At 39.8% G+C, this 14899-nt stretch overlaps 1 protein-coding gene across 1 annotated transcript; it reads left to right on the plus strand.

The window, feature by feature from the left end:
• Nucleotides 1–1001: 1001 nt before the first annotated feature.
• Nucleotides 1002–8985, plus strand: psmg1 (proteasome (prosome, macropain) assembly chaperone 1). Its single transcript, XM_079237676.1, has 7 exons — nucleotides 1002–1166; nucleotides 2113–2216; nucleotides 2976–3121; nucleotides 4140–4202; nucleotides 4515–4713; nucleotides 8580–8710; nucleotides 8838–8985. Exons 1-7 carry the CDS (start codon nucleotides 1045–1047, stop codon nucleotides 8913–8915), a joined length of 843 nt encoding a protein of 280 aa, XP_079093802.1. The 5' UTR covers nucleotides 1002–1044; the 3' UTR covers nucleotides 8916–8985.
• The last annotated feature ends 5914 nt before the right edge of the window (nucleotides 8986–14899 follow it).

Genomic DNA, 14899 nt, shown 5'->3' on the forward strand with positions numbered 1-14899 from the left:
TGCTGATGCCATCACATCTCTGTTTGTCTCCTCATCTACGAGCCATAGTGAAATAAATTATACAACAATGGAAAGGATGGATGTTCTGCAGTCAATTTGAGGCCGATTTGCCCTAACATGAGTTGTCTTATGTTTCTATCCTGCAGATCTACGACTGAATGATCTGACGGCATCCTTTAAGAATTATGTTTTCCTGCATTCCTCCACTCATATTAATTATGTATTACCCCTAAGAAGCTGGTGGAGTCATGTGGTGTGTCAAGTTTACCCCTAATTGACACAAAGGCCAAAAATAGCACACCAGGCACTCCTGCACTAATTGTATGTCATATTCAAGCCCCTATATGCATTGTATAACCACTCAGCATGTAACTCCACTGGAGAGACACAGGCCTTAAATGATAAATTGATTTAAGTGAGCAGCTCAGGCTGAAATACATCGGACAGGCAGTACTCATGCATGCAGCCCGGGGCTTTGAGCTTCCCACAGGGATTGTGGAAAGCAGCGGGTGTTGCATGTCTTTGTGTGCATGTGCAGAGTTTGTTTAAACGGCTCAACTGAAGGTATTTCTGTGCATTTGAAATATTTAGTCAAATCACATTTGTTAGAATTTGTGAGCATAATTTGTCACAAAGTAAAATGTCACATCCACCTTCCTCATGTATAAAATGACCTGTTACATTAATCAATACATTATCCTTGGCAGTCTGTAACATTGCAAACATATTGTCTTACTGTTTACAAATGTCCTTATTGGCTATTTATTGTAATTACTGGAGGATATTTACACACATTTATGTGTACGTATATTCTATTTCGATCAGGATTTTCCAGTTGCATAACTGGACTTATTATGCATATATATTGTACATATATTTAATATTTCCACAATTTGTATTGTTTTTATTCTGAAGGACACAAAATGTGAAGCTTTTATTGTGAAGGGGTGCTGAAGTAGCGGAAGTAGTGGATGTGCGCCATGGCTGCATGGGTTCCGAGCCGCTAGCTAAGCTTTCGCTTTCCCTCCGGTAAACGAAGTGATCATGGCGACGTTTTTCGGTGAAGTTTTGTCGGTATATTCTCGGGCCGTGGAAGAAGAAGACGACGAGGAGCTCGACGAAAACGAAGAAGACGAAGAAATCCGCAGAGAACTGGATGAAAAGAGGTAACGGTTAGATAATTAACCAGCTAGCATGGAGTCAGGAAAACATGGAGATATTAGATTAGTCAAGTTAGTTAACTAAGTGAGCATCACACGGAAGCTCAAGCTAGCTAACATGACACATGCCATTTCAGTAAGTAATGTCATGGTGGGGGTAATAGTGGTACAAAAGGTAGTGGTCCACCAAGCCAAAACCAATGTAGCCTAATACAACAGTCTTGCAGTAAATCCTATTTGTTTAGGTTTAGTTGAAACTGTTGTAGAGAGCTCTTGATTAAACATCATGATCGTTTTGTAGGCTGTGGTTTTTGGTGCTGTTGAACTGCATTAGTTTTATACTGACAGGCTTTTCCATTATTCTGTCCACCCATTTATATCAGGGAGAGAAGCCTAAATAACAGAAACACCTCTCTGTGCCATGTAGTTCAACAGCACCACACACAACAGCCTCCAAAATGATAACACATTGATACAACAGCTCTCTGACAAACACAATGCACCACAAATTTAACTCAACACAGATTGTTCTTCCTCACAGGTTTCAGTTTCACCTTAAGGCCCTCATCATAGCATTTGATAAAAATATTAAGAAAGTTGCGTTGAATTACCGCTCGCCTATTGCTGACTTGGTGTGTAGGTGTGCGCGAGCGCAATATTTACTGAAAATAAAGTACTTGAGCTAATGTTTTGTGGCTGAAAGAGGTTTAATAATATAGTATTGTGTATATACATACTACATTAATAATGAAATATAAGGAAAACGTGAGAACAAATTTAAATGTTGGTTGCAATCTGCTGGGAGACCGACGTGGACGTTCTTGATGTAAGGAAGCTACATTAGTTATATGCAGGTATCTGCAAGCCAGAAGGAATCTAATAAAAAAGTATTTAAATATTTAGTTTTCCACATCTGTTCATCCCTATCTAACCCGTGTCACGTATTCATAAGGGAGGTTCATCTGCACTGGAGCCCTGAAGTCGCTGAGTCGCTGAAGTCCGGAAACAAGTTGCAGTGCTCAGATTTCATCCTCGCTGTGGGACACAACGCTGCCAGTAAGTGGCTGCCAGCAGCTGAATGCTACATTACCTGTAATGAGTATGTCTAACAGAACACCCAATATTATTACTGATCAAATGAAACTTTAATGTTCCCTGAGAGGAAATTAGAACATAGAAGAGTCCAGTGACGTTAGCTCTGCAATAACACAGATTCACAGGAATGTTTTTACATCTTCTTTAAAAGATTTAAAGATATAAACTAAGTAACGAGCAAATACTTTGATTGGTAATAAACACAATATATTAAACATAATATTCTCTCCAAATCAGCACACCTTTTTTAAACCTACAGGTGCTATTAATATGAAAGAAAGCTACTTACAGTAAACCAGAACGATATAAATGTAACGTGGCCAGCCATTAATGACAGAAGGTCGATCATTACCGATTAATCCGCTGATTAATTTTCTCAATTAATCCAGTGATTGTTTTGTTTATAAAATGTTGGGAATGTCTTAAAAAATGTCCATCAAATTTTGCTGAAGCTCAAGATGATCTATCAATAAATCAAATCAATGTGTTTCCATGATTCTGTAGTTAAAACGATCAAGTTAATTAGTTTAGTACCTGTTAATATAGCCCACCCGCTCTGTGACGTATTACATCCCCCTTGCCAAAGAAGATGACATAAATGATTGATTGTCAAAATATATATATATATATATACACACACACACTTCATTGTGTGTGAAAAGAAAAGAATCCTGTCACATGTGAGCTGTTGTTGAATACTGAGAGGATCTCTCTTCACAGGGTTTTTGTCAGTGTACGTTCTCACCTCTGAAAACTGGGACGCAGTGGGACATGCAACCGTGTGGAACGAGAGGAGCCGGGCTGTAACTGGGATAACAAGCGAGGAGTCGGCATGTGTTTTCTACAGACGCAAGAACAACCCATCTGTGAGTGACACACTGAGCAAAGCTGTGTGTGTTTGCTGTTTGATTTATCCCACAGAAAAAGCCCTTGAGCGTTGTAACTCAATAATAATCATTTAATTTAATGAGTTGCTTAGCTTCTATTCAATATTTGTTTAATTTATTGCATATTTATAACACATGTTCCCAAAAACCATTCATAAATTGGAGAAAAGGACTTTCAGCCGCCACCGCTCATATGTGCATGCAATTACATCCTGATAATATCATAATCTAGTAATAATAATAGGGTTAGAAAATTTGGGCTAAACCTTTCCGGCAGGTTGATGGGTATCAGCCAATTAGTCAGCTATCTGATTTTTCCTCCTCCAAACTAGCGTTATTATATCGACCTTTAAAAATCCACTATTGGTCGACCTCCATTTTCTATCAGCCGGGTGTTGTTTGCACGTGATTTTAATCAAGATAAACGGCCGTGTGTGAAGTATCAGATTTATCACACAACGGCAGCCTTCAGACGGCTGCAGGAATTTAATGAGCTGGAGGAGAAGATTTTCATACACTTAAACTAGCTGTGGACGGCAGAAACCGTAACAATCGGCCATCAATTGATAGATCGCTGAGTAATACAATATCTGTTACAACCTTAATATTTAATGATGATTTAAGTGCATCTTTAGGTTGGAAAGTGTGTTCTTTTAACTATTTTTCTGATACTTTGCTTGCATTAAGAATGGACGGTAGAGAGGCAACCCAGTTGGAAACTAAGGGGGAATGTTGGCGTTAGAGTACGTATGGTATAGAGCTGCAATGATGAGACAATTTGGTTAATTAATAGATGGAAATTATAGAAAGGTAAATCGTCTTTAGTCGAGCAAAATGCGATTCTAGGATCTGAGCTTTTAGTTCCGTTACAAAAAAAGATATCTTGTTGTTTTTTCCTCTAACTTGTCATCCATCCGTATAATCAAACCCTTCTCTTTTCAAGTTACACTTGTATGTTCAATGTTGCATCACATCTCTTGCATTCTTTTCCCTGAAGGTTTTGATATGCCAGGCGACGTGCCACATTGCAGAAGACCAACTTTTTCAATGGACGGAAAAGGTATGTAAATAATCTGGATGGCACTGTGATTAAATTATGTTGTTATGCAGAGACCGTTTGCGGCAGCTGTCCCTCTTCAGCCTGCAAACAGATAGCAGATTCACGAACAAAGTCACAAACATGCAGGTATTTTTTAGGGTGATCCACTCTAGTTTCTCTCAACCTTTTTTGTGTCAAGGGCTCCTGAAGTGATACACATTAGGTCAGAGGCCCCCATTTGATACGATTTTGCTTCAGGGATGATCGACATACAATACAGGTGATGTTGTGTGAGGTTGATGGTGTGTGTGTCTCTCTCTCTCTCTCTCGTAGGTCTTTGACTGCCTGCAGCACAGACAGCTGAATGTGACCGTGCTGTCGGACAGCTCTGTGGCTGAGTACAAGAGAGCAGACTATCTGTGCAGTAGCTCCGCTCCCTTCCTGCGCTCGCTCCACACCGCTGCTTTCCGTGGCCAGCCTGTCTGCCAGTCACTGGAGCAACCCAACATATTCACTGGACTTCCAGCTGCAGGTACTACTATTGTTTTACACCTAAAATGTCTCTAATTCTCATATCTCAAACTTGCATTACTGAGGGTCTACAGGCCAGGTTTGTCCTTGTCCTTAAATATACACGCATAAAAAAAATATATATATACTATACACTTCAAATCTGCACAACTTGTCTTCTTTAGCCTCTTGAGTAGAAGTCAACCAATGATTTATAATCAAGATATTTTGGAGCGGGAAAAAGCCGATAGCCAAGTAATTGGTCATTAGGGTCCGAGCGACTGACTTAGTCAGTCCGAGTAGGACCCTATTGAAATTGCCGGGATTCTTATTATTATTCCGCCATCTTTTTATTTTTCCCCTTTGGCCGCATTTTCGTGGTACATGCCATACTCGAAAACTCACCAAATTTTTAACGCTTGTCAGGCGTGGTGAAAATAGACATCTGTCAAAGCTGGAAAAAAAAGTTCCCAAAAATGACTCTAGCGCCCCCTACAAGTTGGACCGGCGACGCCCCTCGCCCAGAATGTTTTTTTGACTTAAAAAAATTCACACATGTCCAGCTCCACCTGCTCTACAAAAAAGCCTCTCAGACCCATAAAGTCCGCCTATGAAAATGTTCCGGCATTTTGAATTTAGTGAAAAACACATTATTGTAGTTTATTCCTAAACGCTTGGTCCCTTTCATACCAAACATGGTACTTATCATCATTGAAGCTGGATCATCAATACCGGATTGACATTTCTTTGATATCTCATTGCGTTGAGGAGATATCGACCAATTAACCTCTTAGGGGCGTGTCTTGTTTTTAAACACTCATAACATTAAAACTATTTGGACAAACGACTCCAACCTTGGGGTATATGTGCACATTGCATCCCCAAACTTGCAATAAATCAGTCGTCCGATTTAAACACTAGGGGGCGCTACAGTAATTCGGCCAATTTGGCATTTTCGTCCCGTTTTTGCTCATTTTAGCCTATATTTGCATTTCTGCCAAATACTACTCCTCCTACAAATGTTATACAATCAACTTCAATTCTGTTCTAAGATGTTCTCAAGACCCTCAGGAGTATGGCTTGTGCTCCGTGCGCGTTTTCACTGAACGGCCTTGACGTGACGGGGACCCAAAGACACACCTACTTTGTGCTGATCGCTATATGAGAGAACCCTGTTGTAACTCCTAGATACATGATGCAATATGCTTCATACTCCACATGCATGATGCTGGTCCTGGCCTGAGTACATGAGCAATGTTCAGATTGTCAATAAAACAGGCAGAGTGATCATAACGACACCATGGCTTTGGTGTGTGAAGCTTTAAATTGAATAAATTATGTTTATGATGCCAATACATCAATTATTAACTTAATTAATATTGTGTCTATCTTTATGATATAATGGCGGGGTCAAAATCAAAACTCGAAAACCATTTGGGAGAGGGTTGTGATGTGACTGTGGGTCAGTGGTTACAATATCCGACTTTCAGTCAGAGGATCGGTGTTTCGAGCCTCGGCTCCGCTAGTTCATGTTGATGTGTCCAATTTTGTTAAAGTAAGAATAAGATCTTTTCCACTGTGCTGGGCTTTTTAAGACTATTTCGCCTGCTTTATAAAATACCCTTTCACAGGCACACATGAAGCTGGGTACAGAGAGGAAGGGGGGGGATCCATTGAGTTTCGCTGCCCCTTATATTTCAAATCGCACGGCAAACCCACAAACCATTTTCTGAATCAGTCACGTGGTACGACCGGCTCGCAAGGCTTCGAACGTCACTGCATACGTCATCGACACAAGCCTCGCTACGCGCTTCACCAAAATCTACCTGGATTACTCGACACGCGCATCGAAGCCTCGACACTAAAAGGACACATCACTACATGTAACTTACATGACCTGGTCTCCACTTCACATAGAGAAACATGATGTGCGTGTGTGTGTGTGTGTATGTGTGTGTCATCCTCGACCCTGCTTTCAACCGGCCTGATCAGTAAATCACATGGCACCTTATTGGTTAAATGTAAGACTTATATATTCATAGTAACCTACTAGCGCCACCTACTGGCGCCACCTACTGGTTAAACAAAATGTATCAAAACGGCATCGGATTTCCATGCAATTGAAATGACCTGGTCTACTCTTCACGTAGAGAATGATGCACAGTATATGTTCACATTGTCATAGCGCCACCTAATGCTGATGGTGCTGCATTACATTTTTGAGAGGGAGAAATCAAGTGAAAACTTGAGTGACATGTCAGCTTGCTGTAATATCAGCTGTTCCCGGGGCTGCCAGGTTTTTAGCCCACATTAATGTCAAGAATTGCTCCTCTGAAAAATATATCTAAAACAACCTAAACAATAAATATCTAATATGAAAATGACAGGCTGTCGTGCATTTTTGGCTCGAACGCACTGCGTGCCAGTGCTTCTCGCGAGAAGAAAGAAATCAGCTGTCCACTTCTGTTGAAACTCTGTGCTTCAAGTCGACCTTTCTTTAATACTATTTTTGGCCATTTTGCCTTTATTATAGTCCAGACAGATGGACTTAATCTGAAAATGTGTTTATGTTGATACATTGTGGAGTTAGGATCCACTTGCTAAATGTTAAACGTTTTAATCAGAAAAAGAAACAAGATTTAAAAAAAAAATACAAAAGGTGACATTTCTGCACCTCCATTCATTTTGAGCATGATTGCCTCCTTTTCAACTTGACTAGTCCCAGACATCATGTGGAGACCTGAAGAGCTGTGTTACGTGTGTCGTTTTATGTTGGAAAACGTAACAAGCTGTGATTCCTCCTTCAAGTTTCTGATGCATGAAGAGATTAATGATAAAACCGCATGAAACAAGTTGAAGAAGCTCTGTCGTCGTCTTCTCCTTTTCAGTAACGCACATCGATCGCATGTGATCAACGCTCTCTATGAATTAATGAACCAAACACTGTAATTTCACAGTAGTAAAGATAACTGGATGTAAATGAAAGTGTGTAAAGCTAAATGATTTGGGAAAGCTCCCATTAATCCCTTGCGTGAACTATAAATCCAGTTTTAGCCAAGTTTGATTCTTGACTTTCCTCAAATGTCCTTGAGCGAGAAATGTAATCACAAATTTCTCCTGATTTGTGTATGTGAGAGGGGGAGGGGGAGGACAATAAGTTGCTTTGGACCAAGCATCTGCCAGCTGAATGAAATGTTGCGCCATTAGTGCTGCTCTTCACTCAACTGAGCTCACATAGTCTTTAATCCTGATTTGGTCATTTTGGTGCTCGTGCCCTTAAAGCAGTAGTTCTCAAACGTTTTCTGTCATGCCCCACTTTGGAGGAAGAAAAATGTTCATGGTCCACCACCCCAACTAAATTTTACACTGCATATCTTTTTTAAACAAAAATAACATGCAGTCTGTGCAAAACAGGATTAATGCAGATATGTGTGAGCCTTCAAGTTTCATCAGTATTAGTCGCTGCAATGAGCCTGCTTTCCACTACAAATCTTTTTAAAACAGGGTTTCAGGCTTGATACGGCAATTCATGCTCAATGTTGAGCGTAGATCTGTATTTTGTTTTGAGACGCAACAGCAGAGAAGCCGATATCACGGAGAACATTTACACGAAAGTACAGGCATTTCGCTTTTGTGTGTAATGTATGTAATGTCCTCAATGAAGTTCTTGAAAGTAAAGGAAACAAGACCTGTAATACCTCTGCTCCCCAATAGACGTTCACGCCCCACAGTTTGAGAAATACTGCCTTTTTTAAAGACGCTGAACGCCAAACAAAGACACATCGTCAGGATGAAGAGCTGTTAACACTTTCAGGAGATCGACTCAAACTGTTGAGTCTTTAGCAATTCTGATGGTTTCATTCTCCTTCTTTTGGGCCGTTTCTTCAGTGCTGAACCACTGCGAGGTCCACTGCATCGCCACGGTTGTTTATCAGTGTTACAGTGACGTCACCGGCCCTGACTCTGTCACCATGGAGACCTTCAAACCTGCACTAACCAAGCTCGGCAAGTCGATACAGGTGAGCTGCTTTTCTATTTCCATCTAGGGGGCGATTAAAGATCTGAGTATGACTAAACTGCATCTGCAGTGTTTCCCTGTTCTCCTTTTTAACATTTTGATCTCCCACTTTCTCTTTCTCTCCACAGTTGGACCCGTCTCCAACCACAGACGTCCTACGCAAGTTTGTCAGATCCACCAACATCCAGAGTAATCTTTACATCTAAAAATGGCTATGTTGCACTCTGTGCAGTGCAAGTTTATTTTATTTTACTGTTTTACTGTCATTTTGTAATAAATTAAGTAAAGAAAGTCTTTGTGTAAATGTCTGTAGTTTAATGAGTTACTATATTAATTGTGTTCTCCTGCCCTCAAGATAAGGAGTCCCATTAGTTTCCAAAAAAAGGAGAATTATAATCCTGACAAATTTCTGATTAGCAAATTAATCCAATGTATTCTGAAAGGGAGCTACAGTGTGCCTGCATCATGCAATATCTCTGTAAACCTCTCCCCTCTTTTCATTATGAAGATGTTTTTTTATCCAGAAAATAACAGGTTATCAATTTGTCAGTTGATTTAATGAACAAGTAGACAAACGGTTCAACACAGCAAAAAAAAAAAAAACTATAAAGTAAAACTAAAGACTTTAAATCCACATTGCATCGTGTTTGTATCCCACTGATTTCTGAATTAAAAAAGAATGATGTATCAAAATATATATATATATATACATACATACACACTCACCTAAAAGATTATTAGGAACACCTGTTCAATGTGTCATTAATGCAATTATCTAATCAACCAATCACATGGCAGTTGCTTCAATGCATTTAGGGGTGTGGTCCCGGTCAAGAACATCTCCTGAACTCCAAACTGAATGTCAGAATAGGAAAGAAATGGCATGGTTCTGCTCAGTTACTGGGATTTTCACGCACAACCATTTCTAGGGTTTACAAAGAATTGTGTGAAAAGGGAAAAACATCCAGTATGCGGCAGTCCTGTGGGCGAAAATGCCTTGTTGATGCTAGAGGTCAGAGGAGAAACGGCCGACTGATTCAAGCTGATAGAAGAGCAACTTTGACTGAAATAACCACTCGTTACAACCGAGGTATGCAGCAAAGCATTTGTGAAGCCACAACACGCACAACCTTGAGGCGGATGGGCTACAACAGCAGAAGACCCCACCGGGTACCACTCATCTCCACTACAAATAGGAAAAAGAGGCTACAGTTTGCAAGAGCTCACCAAAATTGGACATTTGAAGACTGGAAAAATGTTGCCTGGTCTGATGAGTCTCGATTTCTGTTGAGACATTCAGATGGTAGAGTCAGAATTTGGCGTAAACAGAATGAGAACGTGGATCCATCATGCCTTGTTACCACTGTGCAGGCTGGTGGTGGTGGAGTAATGGTGTGGGGGATGTTTTCTTGGCACACTTTAGGCCCCTTAGTGCCAATTGGGCATCGTGTAAATTAGGGCTGCAACAACGAATCGATAAAATCGATTATCAAAAGTGTTGGCAACGAATTTCATTATCGATTCGTTGTGTCGCGCGATTATTACGCCGGGCAATAAGTCGCGGAGAAGAAAAAAAAGCGCAGCAGAGCAACTGGCCGGCCAGCGTTTCTGAGATTGGAGTGAGACACGACAAAAGCTGAGGTCGTGATGTTCTCAAAAATAGAAGATCTTTGACAAGTCGAGTCTTGGCCAATCAGCGTCTTCATGTTCCTCAAACTTGTTGTTAATGGAAGCTAGCCAGCTTGCTATCGCGTTAGCTAACGTGTTTGGTTGTGTATTGTCGTTAAAGTTACGTTATGTTCCGTTACATTTCAGTCTTGCTTGTAAAAAACCGTAACGTGATGAAACATGCCGTCACCCCCCGGTCTGGTTCAGTTCACGCTGTCACTCGTTAACGTTAAACCGGCACACCGGCGGATCTGGCTGCAGGTTTTTTTAAAAAATTTTTTTTTTTTACTCAAAGTAGAATGAAGCAAATCCCGTAGTTGGGCTTAGCCAACAACGTGACGTCGTGGTCATAAGAGACCCAGAATGAAAGAGTTTAAGGAAGAGGACGCTCTATATGGAGCAATACAGCTTCCCTCTGTCCCAGTATTTCATACATATTGATAAAGCAGGGTATGCTAAATGCAGCCTCTGGAGGGATCAATTACAGTAAAAAGGGCTCACATTTGGCAGATATGAAGCATACATGTGTATGTTTTTAGTGTTTGTCCATTTTATTGTTTTAATTAACAGCTCAGGGATGTTCAAGGAGCAACCTGTTTGTGCACTTTCTGAAGATGTTTTGCACTGTCACTTCTGTTTTTGAATAAAGGGTTGGAAATGAACGCTTTTTTGATAAAAACATTTTTTTATCCGATTCATCGATTAATCGGAAAAATAATCAACCGATTAATCGATTATTAAAATAATCGTTAGTTGCAGCCCTAGTTTAAATGCCACGGCTTACCTGAGCATTGTTTCTGACCATGTCCATCCCTTTATGGCCACCATGTAGCCATCCTCTGATGGCTACTTCCAGCAGGATAATGCACCATGTCACAAAGCTCGAATCATTTCTAATTGGTTTCTTGAACATGACAATGAGTTCACTGTACTAAAATGGCCCCCACAGTCACCAGATCTCAACCCAATAGAGCATCTTTGGGATGTGGTGGAACGGGAGCTTCGTGCCCTGGATGTGCATCCCACAAATCTCCATCATCTGCAAGATGCTATCCTATCAACATTTCTAAAGAATGCTTTCAGCACCTTGTTGAATCAATGCCACGTAGAATTAAGGCAGTTCTGAAGGCGAAAAGGGCAAAAGGTTTTGACCGCTTCGACAGTACTGTTGGGAAAGGGTAATTGTTAGGCAACTAGGAAGCCTATCCATGTCCTAATTGAAAGACAATAAATCATCTTACTCGATACAACTTGTCGTGGATCACTAAAAGAGGACAAAGGAACACTGTTGATCGAGGCACATCATATAGAGCGTCAGCCAGACATACCCGAAGGGAAAAACACCTCTGTAGCCCAGGTATAGGACTGGGCTCCTTTAACATATATATATATATATATATATATATATATATATATATATATATATATATATATATATATATATATATAAAAGTTTGCATCGCTACTGTGTTTGGTTGTCCAAATGCTCCGGCACAAAAAGAGGTATTCTCAAGTCAAAACCTTAACTAACCCAGTGCAACTTATATGCAGATGCAGATGGTCTGACTAAACTGAAGACCAAACATAACAAAGACTACCGAAAATAGAGAGAGAATAAAAATAAATATTTATTTTTGCTGAGACCTTTTACAAATACCCTGAGTCTAAACTCAACTGTTCACTCTGCCTGCTGCGTATATGAGGAGCTGGCAGTGGTGGAAGCTTTTACTTACGTAGCAATTGTGTGGATATACTCAAAGTAAAAACCCTGCTTTCAATATTTTACTGTAGTAAAAGTACAAAAACATTACCATTAAAATAGTCTTTAAGTACCAAAAGTAAGAGATGAATAGATAATGTGTTGTCCTCTGTCAGAGGAAATTGGTTTTCACAGCTTGTACACACATACTAATTAAGTTCTTCATATGGATGCTATCCCATTTTTAAATAATGTGTATTATATTAAATTGTTATGATTATATTATTGCCGTATTGATGCTACTTTAATCACTTTAGTGTTTCAGCTGGGGTGTAACTTATTCTTAACATACATTACATATAGCAATAGGTAGATATATTTCTGTCCGGATGGGGGCAGTAATGCGCCAGCTCTTTTTCCAACGCCGGAAATTCAAAGAAGACGAAGTGAGTGAAACTCAAACAAACCGGTTGGCATTGTACTGTCAACACATAAACACGTTAAGTTCATTAATGTTGTATTTATTCGACCGCTCAAATATATGCGTGTTGTGCTGCCGACAGACCCGCGGTCCCATCACGTCAACGGAAATAACGTCAACGGAAAACTACGCCAACTGGAGAAGATATCCAAAGAGGCGGGTTATCGTCGGGCTAACGAGGCTAACGTAAACAATGAGTGCCAGCCGCCTTGTAACTTCTACACGCTGCAGGTGCAAAGTCTCTATGAGCCGGAGTAAGGAGCACCAAGCACCCAGAGGTGCCAGCAAGGTGCTTGCCGAGAGGAACCCGGCGGTGGTGGCGGTGGGAGCCTGGGTGGAAGGCGGACAAGACTTGGAGCACCCGTGGGTGAGTCGCTTAGTGATACAATGATCGTTCACCAGTGGTTGGAAGAAGTATTATAATGTTTTACTTGAGTAAGAATAGCAGTACTACAGTGTAAACATACGTGGTTACAGGTAAAGGTCCTGCATCACAATCGCACTCAAGTAAAAAGTACATAAGTATCCGCATCAAAATATACTTAATAAGCACTCATCACATAGCAGATATGTTATCACTGGTTTGTAGTTAGTGATGCAATAATGTTCATTCATTCATTTGAATTACTGTATACAATATACTGCTCTATACTTTGTTATAAAGTTACTGCTGGGCAACTAAATGTACAGTAATACAACATAACCAATTAGTTGATTGATATTTTTTATTGCTAATCTTTACCAAGTGAAAGATAACCATAGAAAATAAATTAATCTAGTGCTGTAAAAAGTACAATATTTCAAATATTTCCTTCAAATCGAGTGTGAGATGGAAATGCTCAATCAGACTACAAATACCTCATAATTGAGTACTTGATTAAATGTGCAAACATGTAACGTTACACCAATACAGATATCTGCTAATATTAAACTCCAACAACAGAAAATACAAATGATAATTATTCTTTTTGTTATTGATAGATTATTTTATTTGGTCCCAAAACTTTCACAAATATTTATAAATGTCCATCACAATCATCAAAAGCCTAATTTCACATATTCATTTGCTTACTTTGTCAGACAAACATTCCAGACCCCAATAAGTTTATTAAAGAAGACGGGAGAATCAACAAATATTATCACTTAAGAAGCTGAAACCGGTACATTTAGGGGCTTTTGTTTTTTAAAATAAGTAGTTAAATGATTCAACAATAATCAATTAGTCGTCGAATTAATTGATTTATCTACTGATGTTGCAGCTCCAATTTGATGGGCTGATATGGAAAGTTCACATGACTTTAGATTTCGGATATTTCCTGAAATAATCCAAACATGTTTTGGTTTAGGCTCTGGCTTTGCTAACCGAGGAGATCCAGTCAGAGAAAAGGAGGGAGACTGAAGAGGGTCTTCAACGATTTCAAGATGAAGTACGCCATCGTGTGGCACAACAAGCACAAGTCAGCAAGAAGAGACAGCAGCACCAGCCGGACTCAATGGTAAAGATACCGTGTTTGTCACTGACAGTGTAGTAATGAAGTAGTAGTGAAGTAGTATGAACTCCTAAAAATCAAAAAAGGGATCAGGGAGTGTTTTCACACACGTTTGAGTATTTTCCACATTGAATAACAGTTATTTACATAATTTGTCTGTGTTACCTTATCCAACCAACTGTTTAAAGCTTCAAGGCATTCAGTCTACAATGATACAAACAGAGAAAAGGGAAAAAGCCTCATGTTATTAATACTGTTGATTATTGCTTTGTTGTCTGACTTACTAATCAAATAATCCACTAATTGTTTTGGCACTCCACAGTATGAAGCATGACTGAGCCCCCTGTTTGCCCGTACTGCTGTTGTTCCAGCTTGATTGAGCTTATTGTAAAAGTGTGTTTATGTCCAGGTAAAACCTGACAGGAGAACCCCACAACAGCAGCATCAGGTCTTGACCCAGCATGTGTCTGCTGGGGAGAGGCCAATGTCTACGGGAGGTGCTGCACAACAGAGGGTGAGTGAGAGGAGCTCTCACCAGGTCAGAGGGTATTATATTATTCAATTATAGAAGTTGTATGAAAGAAATCTCTGTTTTGTTTACTGATTTGATGTGTGCACTTTCCAGAAAACTGTACTGAACAGGTACTTGGCTTTATCAATTGAATACTTTTCTTTCTGTCACTGATTTGTATTTTAATAATTGGTGTTCCCCACATAAATTAATATCATAATATACACTAAAGTGTTACCCATGGAAATAGAATGAGAGTAGAACAGACATTCCTGTTAAAATCAACATTGCAGGATGGTCAGAGCAGTGGCATTTTTTATGTGTATTATTGCCATTGCAAA

Source organism: Taurulus bubalis, assembly GCF_910589615.1.
Source record: "Taurulus bubalis genome assembly, chromosome: 2".
In the NCBI taxonomy this organism is placed as follows: Eukaryota; Metazoa; Chordata; class Actinopteri; order Perciformes; family Cottidae; genus Taurulus; species Taurulus bubalis.